At 43.8% G+C, this 12,910-nt stretch overlaps 1 protein-coding gene across 2 annotated transcripts; it reads right to left on the reverse strand.

The window, feature by feature from the left end:
* Positions 1–275: 275 nt before the first annotated feature.
* Positions 276–11,477, reverse strand: LOC135518941 (CD276 antigen-like). Of its 2 annotated transcripts, none has more exons than XM_064943911.1 (7): positions 11,217–11,477; positions 10,577–10,635; positions 8,785–9,153; positions 8,332–8,601; positions 7,564–7,653; positions 7,381–7,455; positions 276–2,165 (listed from the first exon to the last, which is right to left on the reverse strand). In XM_064943911.1, the coding sequence occupies exons 2-7, from the start codon at positions 10,632–10,634 to the stop codon at positions 2,137–2,139; spliced, it is 891 nt and encodes a 296-aa protein (XP_064799983.1). In that variant the 5' UTR covers position 10,635; positions 11,217–11,477; the 3' UTR covers positions 276–2,136. The 2 variants fall into 2 exon arrangements, with proteins under 2 accessions (XP_064799983.1, XP_064799982.1); XM_064943910.1 differs by lacking the exon at positions 276–2,165 and adding an exon at positions 6,180–7,262.
* Positions 11,478–12,910: the final 1,433 nt, after the last annotated feature.

The following is a 12,910-nucleotide window of genomic DNA, read 5'->3' on the forward strand; positions in this document are numbered from 1 at the left end:
TGGGGGTGTGGCCACGCAGGCATTAGGAATGTGTGTGTGGCCACGCAGGCATTAGGAATGGGGGTGTGGCCACGCAGACATTAGGAATGGGGGTGTGGCCACGCAGGCATTAGGAATGGGGGTGTGGCAACGCAGACAATAGGAATGGGGGTGTGAGAATGCATGTCTGGGCAGATGAGTTGTAGTCATTTTTTGTCTGTGTCTAAGTTGTTGTTCATTGTATAAGTTAGTATCTGGAGTGTAAAAATATATAACAAAATTAAAATACAACAATATAAAAATATCAAAGTTTATTAGTCAGATGTACAGATGTAACTACAGGGTACAGTTTAAATATTAAACTCGGACCTCGAAGAATTTATTTTACTAGGCAAGTCAGTTAAGAATAAATTCATATTTTCAATGACGGCCTAGGAACAGTGAACTTGTTCAGGGGTAGAACGACAGTTTTTCAATTTGTCAGCTCGGGGATCCGAGCCACTGCTCTGATCACTAGGCTACCTGCCACCAAAACAATACAAGTAATAATTTAAATAAAACATAAACATATTATCAACTGTGGCTATTGGGGGGGGGGGCTGACTAGTGGTGGCTATTCGGCATGATACTATCTTTGCTTTCAGGCCCATGTGGAAGGGGTGTGTGGAAGGGGTGGTGTGGCAAGGGGTTTCTCTGGGGGAGGGGTGGGTGTAAAAACATCCTCAGTTGACAAGCAACCTTGGATGTTCAGGGGCTAGTAGAGGGGGGGAGGGGCTTAGGAGGTAAGTGGTGGGTGGAATGGGCAGAAATAGGTATACAGGTTTTGTTTATTTACATATGAATTATACTTCTACAAAATATTTTCTTGGTCAATATGATCATTTCTCTGTATGTATTTCTTCAGTTTTTCTTTTGGGTGACAGCCCACAGGTACATGTTATACACACAGAATATGTTCATTGACATATATATTGTTCCTGTAAACCCCTCCAAAAAGAAAAAGAAAAAACAAATAAAAACTCTATAAAACACATTGAGTAGCCTGATCTAACTGGGGCTACCGTAGGGTAACCCCCAAGCGACCCACGCTCTGTAGTTCACAGTTATATTCTATAATCGTTTATCTGTCATTGTGAGGTAACGTTTTTAGCTAGCAGGCTTTGTAATTCGATAGCGCAGTTAGATTAAACAAGAATTTAAGCTTTCTGACAATATCAGATATGTCTATGTCCTGGGAAACGTTCTTGTTACTTACAACCTCATGCTAATCACATTAGCCTACGTTAGCTCAACCGTCTCCGAGGGGGACCCACCAATCCTGTAGAGGCGAGCAGGCTTTGTAAAGCAACGGAATGTGAAAAACATTCATAGGGGAGTGTCAACTTTCTATAGGCACTGTAACATCTTCCATCAATGAGACATGACATTCACTCAGCCATAAAAATACGGTGAGACATGACATTCACTACCGCGATGAACGGCAGACCTGCAAGTTAGATGCAGAAAGAACCTGAATCTCTATCAGTGGAGGCTGTTGAGGGGAGGACGGCTCATAATGATGTCTGGAACGGAGTGAATGGAATGGCATCAAACCATATGTTTTACGTATTTGATACCATTCCACTGATTTCGCTCCGGCCATTACCACGAGGCCGTCCTCCCCAATTAAGGTGCCACCAACCTCCTGTGATCTCTATCCATACCTGTCTAAGTCTGAATGAGGTTTGATTGTTTCTTTCTTCATTGTCTGTGAGATGTTGGGACACATAGACAATACTAAAACACATGACAAGAACATTTTCATTATAACACAACACATTCAGGTTCAGTGACAGGTTCACTGTTACACAACACCTTTCGTGTCTACAGTTGATATTGAATATATCTGTGTCTGGGTTCTTTTCTTCAAGTGTTTCATATATCTTAGCGTCTCAATTTGATCTCTCCTTACGTTAAGTCAATAATTTTGTATAAACACCTGGACCTAAACACTGGATATTGGACATAGATCACTAGCATCACATATCAGCTTCCATGCAAGATTACTGGTAGCAGTGTGGCTCTCAGTATTTTGGCCAATGTCCTCATGTTGTCCAGCAGTATGGACAACGCAGTAACTTGTCTTCCTCACCACTGGAGAAGGTTGGGACTTGATTTCTACTGTTGTGGATTCAATTCTGCAATTTCTGCAAAAGACAAATCAGAGACTAGATATGAAAGTTATACACACAGACGATAGCAAGTTATACACACAGACGATAGCAAGTTATACACACAGACGATAGCAAGTTATACACACAGACGATAGCAAGTTATACACACAGACGATAGCAAGTTATACACACAGACGATAGCAAGTTATACACACAGACGATAGCAAGTTATACACACAGACGATAGCAAGTTATACACACAGACGATAGCAAGTTATACACACAGACGATAGCAAGTTATACACACAGACGATAGCAAGTTATACACACAGACGATGGCAAGTTATACACACAGACAATAGCAAGTTATACACATTTACTATAGTCTAAGTTATACAGCATATACAGTGCTTACACCCCTAGGCATTTTTTCCTATTTTGTTGCATTACAACCTGTAACTTAAATAGATTTTTATTTGGATTTCATGTAATGGACAAAGACCAAATATGAAGAAAAAAAATGAAAATTAAAAAAATAACTTGTTTCAAAAAAATGTGAAACAGAAAAGTTGTGCGTGTTTTACATTCGTCATAAGGAGGAGACCAAGGCGCAGCGTGATAGGAATACAGTCGCCTTTAATTAACGAAGAATACTTAAACAAACTAACAAATCTAACGTGTCGCTGTGATAAACCGAGTGCTGACACAGGCAACTACACATAGACAATAACCCACAAAACCATAATGGAAAAATGGCAACCTAAGTAGGATCCCCAATCAGAGACAACGATAAACAGCGGTCTCTGATTGGGAACCAATTCAGGCCACCAAAGACCTACATATATCTAGACAATACCCATAGATATACAAAAAACACTCGACAAGACAAAAACACAAATACCACCTTCGTCACACCATGACCGAACCAAAATAATAAAAGAAAACAAAGATAACTAAGGTCAGGGCGTGACAAAGGTGCGGACTCCCGGCCGCAAACCTAAACCTATATGGGAGGGTCTGGGTGGGCATCTAACCTTGGTGGCGGCTCTGGTTCTGGACGCCGCCCCCCTTCTTTACACTGAGTTCTCTCTTGTAACACAGACCCGTGGATCATCGTCGGAGGCTCTGGACTGCGGATCCTCGCCGTGTGGATCATCGCCGGATGTTCTGGACTGGGGACCATCGCTGGAGGTTCCGGTCTGAACTCTCGCCGGACGCTCTGGACTAGGTACTGTCGCTATGGACTGGGTACTGTCGCTATGGACTGGGTACTGTTGCCGGACGCTCTGGACTGCCGAGGCGCACTGTAGGCCTGGTGCCAGCACTGGTGGTACCAGGCTGGTGACACACACCTCAGGGCGAGGTTGGGGTCAGGGCGTACTGGACACTGGAGGCCTGACGCGTGGTGCCAGTACTGGTGGTACCAGGCTGGGGACACACACCTCAGGGCGAGGTTGGGGAGCAGGGCGTACTGGACACTGGAGGCCTGACGCGTGGTGCCGGTACTGGTGGTACCAGGCTGGGGACACGCACCTCAGGGCGAGGTTGGGGAGCAGGGCGTACTAGACACTGGAGGCCTGACGTGTGGTGCCGGTACTGGTGGTACCAGGCTGGTGACACGCACCTCAGGGCGAGGTTGGGGAGCAGGGCGTACTGGACACTGGAGGCCTGACGCGTGGTGCCGGTATTGGTGGTACCAGGCTGGGGACACTCACCTCAGGGCGAGTGCGGGAAGGAGGAACAGGATACACTGGACCGTGGAGACGCATTGGAGATCCATAACATAGAGCTGGCTCAATACGTCCTGGCTGGATGACCATTCTTGCCCGGCAAATGCGAGGAGCTGGAATAGAGCACACCGGGCTAGAATAGCGCACTGGAGACACCTTGAGCATCTCTGCATAACAAGATGCCTGACCAGTTACACGCTCCCCACGGTAAGCACGAGAAGTTGGCTCAGGTCTCCTACCTGACTCAGCCAATCTCCTGGTGTGCCTCCCCCCCAAAAATCTTGGGGCTGCCTCTCGGGCTTCCGTGTTAGCCGTGTACCTTCATATCTTCGCTGTTCCTCTATTCTCCTGTATTTCTCCTCGTAGTATCGCCGTTCTGCTTTCGCTGCCTCTAACTCCTCCTTAGGATGCCGATACTCCCCCTGCTGTGTCCAGGGTCGGTCCTGCTCCATCTAATATCTCCTTCCAGGTCCATCTCTCCATTAAGCGCCATTCCTCCTTTTCATGCTGCTTGGTCCTGCTTTGGTGGGTTATTCTGTCTCATTCGTCATAAGGAGGAGACCAAGGCGCAGCGTGATAGGAATACAGTCTTCTTTAATTAATGAAGAATACTTAAACAAACTAACAAACAAAACTAACGTGACGCTGTGATAAACCGAGTGCTGACACAGGCAACTACAAATAGACAATAACCCACAAAACCAAAATGGCAACCTAAGTAGGATCCCAAATCAGAGACAACGATAAACAGCTGTCTCTGATTGGGAACCAATTCAGGCCACCAAAGACCTACATATATCTAGACAATACCCAAAGATATACAAAAAACCCTAGACAAGACAAAAACACACACCACCCTCGTCACACCCTGACCTAACCAAAATAATAGAGAAAACAAAGATAACTACGGTCAGGGCGTGACAGTGTGTATATGTATTATGTATTCACCCCCTTTGCTATGAAGCCCCTAGATAAGATCTGGTACAACCAATTACCTTCAGAAGTCACATAATTAGTTAAATAAATTCAACCTGTGTGCAATCTAAGTGTCACATGATCTGTCACATGATCTCAATAGATATACACCCCTGTTCTGAAAGGCCCCAGAGTCTGCAACACCACTAAGCAAGGGGCACTACCAAGCAAGCGGACCCATGAAGACAAAGGAGCTCTCCAAACAGGTCAGAGACAAGGTTGTGGAGAAGTTCAGATCAGGGTTGGGTTATAAAAAAAATATCAGAAACTTTTAACATCCCACGGCCCACCATTAAATCCATTATTAAAAAATAGTTATGAATAGTTATGCACGCTCAAGTTCTGTTTTTTTTTGTCACATTTCTTGTTTGTTTCATCCCCTCAAAATATTTTTCATCTTCAAAGTGGTAGGAATGTTGTGTAAATCAAATGATTAAAAACCTCCCCAAAAATGAATTTTAATTCCAGGTTGTAAGAAAACAAAATAGGAAAATGCCCAGGGGGTGAATCCTTTCACAAGCCACTGTACACTACAGTAAGTCATACAGATACACTATAGTAGTTAATTATACAGTGTTGGGTTCAAATTTTCAGAGTAAAAACGTGACGGACACAAAGCTGCATTAGACAACATCATTTCACAAAAGCACTGATATTTAACCCTTCCTCCTGAGTTTCCTCCCACACATCTGAACAGCCAATGAATCTCTGTTGCTAGACAGAACCTTAGTGATATCTCTTCTTCCTCTTTTCAATTGACCTCTACCCCAAAGTGCTCACTCTTCTTATCAATGTCTGACACAGGCGATCGCTTTCCCTGCACTCAACACATTCCAAGCTTAATTGCACTATATACCTTCCTCCAATACATGGACCATGAACTTCTGGTGTAGACCCTCTAACCCTAAACATAGAGTATAGAGTAGAGTATATCTGTATAAGTTACACAGATATAATATACACTGCTCAAAAAAATAACGGGAACACTTAAACAACACAATGTAACTCCAAGTCAATCCCACTTCTGTGAAATCAAACTGTCCACTTAGGAAGCAACACTGATTGACAATAAATGTCACATGCTGTTGTGCAAATGGAATGGACAACAGGTGGAAATTATAGGCAATTAGCAAGACACCCCCAATAAAGGAGTGGTTCTGCAGGTGGGGACCACAGACCACTTCTCAGTTCCTATGCTTCCTGGCTGATGTTTTGGTCACTTTTGAATGCTGGCAGTGCTTTCACTCTAGTGGTAGCATGAGATGGAGTCTACAACCCACACAAGTGCCTCAGGTAGTGCAGCTCATCCAGGATGGCACATCAATGCAAGCTGTGGCAAGAAGGTTTGCTGTGTCTGTCAGCGTAGTGTCCAGAGCATGGAGGCGCTACCAGGAGACAGGCCAGTACATCAGGAGACGTGGAGGAGGCCATAGGAGGGCAACAAACCAGCAGCAGGACCGCTACCTCCGCCTTTGTGCAAGGAGGAGCAGGATGAGCACTGCCAGAGCCCTGCAAAATGACCTCCAGCAGGCCACAAATGTGCATGTGTCTGCTCAAACAGTCAGAAACAGACTCCATGAGGGTGGTATGAGGGCCCGACGTCCACAGGTGGGGGTTGTGCTTACAGCCCAACACTGTGCAGGATGTTTGGCATTTGCCAGAGAACACCAAGTTTGGCAAATTCGCAACTGGCGCCCTGTGCTCTTCACAGATGAAAGCAGGTTCACACAGAGCACATGTGACAGACGTGACAGTCTGGAGACGCCGTGGAGAACATTCTGCTGCCTACAACATCCTCCAGCATGACCGGTTTGGCGGTGGGTCAGTCATGGTGTGGGGTGGCATTTTTTGGGGGGGCCGCACAGAGGTAGCCTGACTGCCATTAGGTACCAAGATGAGATCCTCAGACCCTTTGTGAGACCATATGCTGGTGCGGTTGGCCCTGGGTTCCTCCTAATGCAAGACAATGCTAGACCTCATGTGGCTGGAGTGTGTCAGCAGTTTCTGCAAGAGGAAGGCATTGATGCTATGGACTGGCCCGCCCGTTCTCCAGACCTGAATCCAATTGAGCACATCTGGGACATCATGTCTCGCTCCATCCAACAACGCCACGTTGCACCACAGACTGTCCAGGAGTTGGCGGATGCTTTAGTCCAGGTCTGGAAGGAGATCCCTCAGGAGACCATCCGCCACCTCATCAGGAGCATGCCCAGGCGTTGTAGGGAGGTCATACAGGCACATGGACGCCACACACACTACTGAGCCTCGTTTTGACTTGTTTTAAGGACATTAAATCAAAGTTGGATCAGCCTGTAGTGTGGTTTTCCACTTTAATTTTGAGTGTGACTCCAAATCCAGACTTCCATGGGTTGATAAATTTGATATCCATTGATAAATTGTGCGATTTTGTTGACAGCACATTCAACTATGTAAAGAAAAAAGTATTTAATAAGAATGTTTCATTCATTCAGATCTAGGATGTGTTATTTTAGTGTTCCCTTTATTTTTTTGAGCAGTGTAGTACTGTGCAGTATACGACTCACCTGCTTCTTGTGCAGTGTTTTCAGGTTCAGGACAGCAATGGATCATCTTCCTCCATGACTTCCTGAGGTTGGGGTCTGCAGTAACAGAACAGTATGCCCACTTTTACAATACATACAATACATACATAATTGATCCTTAACGAGTTGCACAACACTAAGTAAATGAAAAAGAATGAGACTCACATCTTACACAGAGAATGACGGCAGCCACCAATACGACCAATGGACAAACTACCGCCAGGAAACATTTCAGAAAATTGTTTTCCTCTTTGGCTGTAAAGACACAATGTGAAGACCATGTTGTACATGAACTAGAAAACATTAATGCTGTGATTTTATCTTTAGTTTACTAGGCAAGTCAGTTAAGAAAAAAGTCTTATTTTCAATGACGGCCTAGGAACAGTGGGTTAACTGCCTGTTCAGGGGCAGAAGGACAGATTTGTACCTTGTCAGCTTGAACTTGCAACCTTTCGGTTACTAGTCCAACACTCTACCCACTAGGCTACCCTGCCGCCCCGATTTAGTTCTCTCCTGGAAACTTCTAATCTAACATGCTCCCTTAGTTGTATACCGTTTGCTTATCCTGGTTTTGACAAAGACAAAACATAGACATTTATGGACCTCATTTAAATTGGATATTCTTAATGTGCCATGCTGTTAAGTATTTCTAAATAATTTTGGTTTACTGAGCCTATCCACTAGGGGGCGGTGTCTGAGCTCCATTGGGTTTGAGCTGTACTTGCTTCCACAACTGTCTGAACTGTGATATTTACACATTTGTCATGTGACCTGATACACTAGAAAGACATCCTGCAATGCAGCTACTCTAGTTGAGGTGAAATGGTCTCGTCTACTGGTCTAAATCTGATTTAAATCTTTGTAATTACAGCAGTGTAACTGAAGTGAGTAGGCCTCACTGTCTCTGTACATTCACTGGATGGTAGAACTCACAGGTTGGTATGACGATAAAGTTACTCTGGGTCTCATTGAGGATGGGGTTGTAGATACTGCAGGTTAGATTCTGTCCCTCTGTCACATTCACTCGGCTGCTGATGTTGTAGTTTCCTGTTACAGGATCCTGGGTCGTCTTGGTGACAGCCTCGTGACGCTCCAGAGTACGGTTATGGGTCCTCCATGTCACCTGGTGTTCAGGGAAGCCTCCGTGGGTGGTGCACACAAGCGTCATGTCTTTGAAGTTTAATGTGGGCTTTTGGTAACTTGCTGCAGGGAGCACAATGGGACAAAGCCAGAACCAACGTAATTATGAGACAGATGCATTGATAGTTAATGGATATGTTTCCAGAACAGGATATATTTATATTATGAGCTAAAGCACCATTATGTTCCAGTCCCACCCAACAACATGAGCCAGATTTAACAATATCTCTCTAAGCCATAGCTTACCTGCTACATTGACAGTGATTTGGCACTCTTGAGAATCGACGTCATTGATTATTAGAATAACCTTGCAGGTCAGGAGATTGTCTCGGACATTAACTGGGTTGAGCAGGAGTGACAGATTTCCAGAAGCCAACTGATCTGTGTTAATTGATGTCCTGTTTTTGTACCAACTGTTTTGGTGTACATACTCCTCGTTTCCATCTTTGAAAACATGCAGCACTCTGGGGGTTAAATCTTGCCAATATATTCGGGTTTTTGTTGGGTAGTTGGGAGTTGCCAATGTGGAGCGGTCACAGGGAAGAAGGACGGGCTGTCCGATGATTCCAACGACGGTTTGCTCCTTTGGGTGTGTTGATGAAACTACTGAAATAACTTTTAAAACATAAGAGGCAATAGTTAAGTTAAAACGCAACTCCACATTTACCATGCTAATATGACATTTTCTGGTTGACTCATCGGAGAACTTTTACTGTGATGTATCGAAATAGGCCTCAAAGAGATGACGGGTTTTGTGCAGGCTCAAAAAGACCCGGTATATGGGGTCTTGGACCCGGTATACTACAAGCCTGGGACTTTCCTGCCAGTTGTGACTCAGTTGGTTGGGTCAGGCTGGTGGTTCCCTGCTCACCCTGCTGTTGGGAAACTTCTCAGGCCATTCTACTGGAAGTTCCTTTCACCCATTTTTTTCAACATTGGATTCCGCTCTGACAGCACTATTGTGTTAGAGAGGAGTAGCTAGCGAATATACAGAAAGAAGTTCACATAGAATGTGGCACACCATTTGGGTTCCCGAGTGGCGCAGCGGTCTAAGGCACTGCATCTCAGTGCTCGAGGCGACACTTCAGTCGGTTTGAATCCAGGCTGAATCACATCTGGCCGTGACTGGGCGGCACACAATTGGCCTAGCGTTAGCCGGGGTAGGCCAGCATTGTGAATAGGAATTTGTTCTTAACTGACTTGCCTAGTTTTAAAAACATGCTTTCAATGTTTGCTACAGCTGAGGGATACTTTCTGTTCAAATATTGGACTAATTTTGACTTCAATAGAAATGTATAGTGTTCATTTGTCTGGATAAGATACAGGCCTACTGTTCTGTCACAATTCAATAGCCAGGTAACCACGGTGTAGGTAGGGCTATCTAATCTAGTGTAAACCTGGCTACAGCAGAGGACCTGCCTCTGCTTACAATAGTCAATCACCATACGGTAATAGATGACATGGGGCTGTATCCCCTTACCTGTTAATGTTCACAACTCTCACCCTCCTAGTGAGTAGTACAGAACTCCCAAACTCTGTCTCAGAGGAGTTAACGCCCCTGTGTCTGTGAGAGGTACCACATCCTGACCGAGCTCATTGACAAATGTACGAAGAAGAAAAAAATAAATAATAATAATAATGATGCTCCATTGAGATGAAAAGGCACATATTTGCTTCTGTGCATTCGTCACACAGTTATTTGTTTGGTGTGGGGACACACCACATCGATTTAGCAGTTCTGAAGAAATCCACCCGGTCGACATCTTCATTGACGTCAAACAACTTTCACAATCCAAGACCAGTTTTATAATGAGACTTCCTTTTTGTGTGTGTGTGTGTGTTCCCTTTCTGATAACAAGGCTGTCCTTACTAACACCGTTTTGGACCATGTAATCTACAGGGTCCAGTATGTGCAGCCGCTTGGTGCTCTGCTCATAGTGTACACTGGATAGAAATCAGAGCGGGTGGTGGCCTATAACCTCGTGGCTGTCTATGTTGATGGATGAAAACAGTAGTGAACTTAGCTGTGGAAACTTACCATACAGCAGAACAGCTAAGACAATCCCAACAGCCATTTTGAGATGAATGCAGACCATTCTAAGGGAAGAAATATGTAGCAAATTAGTTCAATGGAACCACATTGTCTATAAATGGGAAGTTTATGCAAATCCAAAAGGAAAGGGAGGAGGAGATTTCATAAAGAAGGGAATACCATTTCATCCTGAAGTGACAATCACATTCAGTCGTATATACCATGTCAAATAGCCTGTCAGCTATCGCCCTCAGAGGCAACAACTTTGACACATTGGCATGTTGACACTGCAACTGTGTATTTTTGATCTAACCTTTTTTTTAAACTAGGCAAGTCAGTTGAGAACAAATTCTTATTTACAATGACGGCCTACAAGTTACGCATTAACACAACTGTTGTTGAGCTACTACTGAGGGTTGTTATTCCTTTTCTAGTTTGATTTACAAGCTGATGTGGAGAAGATATGGAGTTTCACAGAGAAACGTTCCATTTTAAACACGAACAAAAGTTACAAGGAAGTTGATTTGATGCCAGCTTTCAGTTCATCAAAGAAGGAAACACTTTTTTTTAATAAGATCATACAAGAGTTTTTTTTTAAAGCATTCCCATATCCTCATATAACACAATTCCATGAGGAAGAACTCACCAGCAGACTGAAGCCTTTGCAGATTATAATCCTGTGTCCTGATTGAACAGACTGGCAGACAGCGAATGATCTTTGGTGATGATATAGCACTGCAATGAATGAGCCACACCCCTCTCCTCCAGGGATGTCACCAAGACCAGGCTTTTTGATTTTGGATCAGACTCAAATCTTTTGAGCTGCTGAAATGGTGTAAAAAAAAATGTAGTCAACTGACTGCTCAATTTGCAACCGAGCACCATTCTGAGAAGTGGCAGAGCATCGCTCTGCTGTGCAAAGGCAGCACGACACCACTGACTTTTTTTAAAACAGGAAGTTGAAACTTCCCAATTCTACCAATGAAATAAAAATGCACTCGTTCCAGCTTGGTGTTGCAGTGATGCCGTGACAAAACTCAATTCCCCTTTAAGGCGTCCACATGCTTCCCATCCAAAACAGTTCAGAACAGTTCATTTATACACTACCAGTCCAAAGTTATTTGTACTATTTTCTACATTGTGGTAACCAAAAAAAGTGTTACATCAAATTATATTTTAGATTATAATAATAATATAATAATAATATAATAATATATCCCATTTAGCAGACGCTTTTGTCCAAAGCGACTTACAAGTCGGCTGGGGCCACTACTTTTACATATGGGTGGTCCCAGCGGGAATCGAACCCACAACGCTTGGCGTTGCAAGCGCCATGCTCTACCGACTGAGCCACACAGGACACACAGGACCACACAGATTATTCAAAGTAACCTCACTTTGCCTTGATGACAGCATTGCACTCAGGTTTTGTTTGTGACTAAAATCTCCTCTGTAATGTATTACATTATTACATATGTGTAATCTATTGAGAGAGAGAGAGAGAACTTTATTTTATTCTATTGTGTTACTGACTGTTTATTCCATGTGTAACTCTGTGTTGTTGTTTCTGTTGCACTGCTTTGCTTTATCTTGGCCAGGTCACAATTGTAAATGAGAACTTGTTCTCAACTGGCCTACCTGGTTAAATAAAGGTGAAATAACAAACATGGAATAGAAGAAGTGTAGGACTCAGAGAGAGAGAGAGAGAAGTGGGGGGATAAGAAAGAGAACAAGAGAAATAATGTTTCAAAAGAAAGTGGAAGAAGAAGAAGAGAAATCAGGGGAAGAGAAAGGAAAGGGGAAGAAGAAGAATCAGGGAAAGAGAAAGGAAAGGGGAAGGAAGAAGAATCAGGGAAGAGAAAGGAAAGGAGAAGAAGAAGAATCAGGGAAAGAGAAAGGAAAGGGGAAGAAGAAGAATCAGGGGAAGAGAAAGGAAAGAGGAAGGAAGAAGAATCAGGGAAGAGAAAGGAAAGGAGAAGAAGAAGAATCAGGGAAAGAGAAAGGAAAGGGGAAGAAGAAGAATCAGGGAAGAGAAAGGAAAGAGGAAGGAAGAAGAATCAGGGAAGAGAAAGGAAAGGAGAAGAAGAAGAATCAGGGAAAGAGAAAGGAAAGGGGAAGAAGAAGAATCAGGGAAAGAGAAAGGAAAGGGGAAGAAGAAGAATCAGGGGAAGAGAAAGGAAAGAGGAAGGAAGAAGAATCAGGGAAGAGAAAGGAAAGGAGAAGAAGAAGAATCAGGGAAAGAGAAAGGAAAGGAGAAGAAGAAGAATCAGGGGAAGAGAAAGGAAAGAGGAAGGAAGAAGAATCAGGGAAGAGAAAGGAAAGGAGAAGAAGAAGAATCAG

The sequence above is a fragment of the Oncorhynchus masou genome, chromosome 29 (genome assembly GCF_036934945.1).
Source record: "Oncorhynchus masou masou isolate Uvic2021 chromosome 29, UVic_Omas_1.1, whole genome shotgun sequence".
NCBI lineage: Eukaryota > Metazoa > Chordata > Actinopteri > Salmoniformes > Salmonidae > Oncorhynchus > Oncorhynchus masou.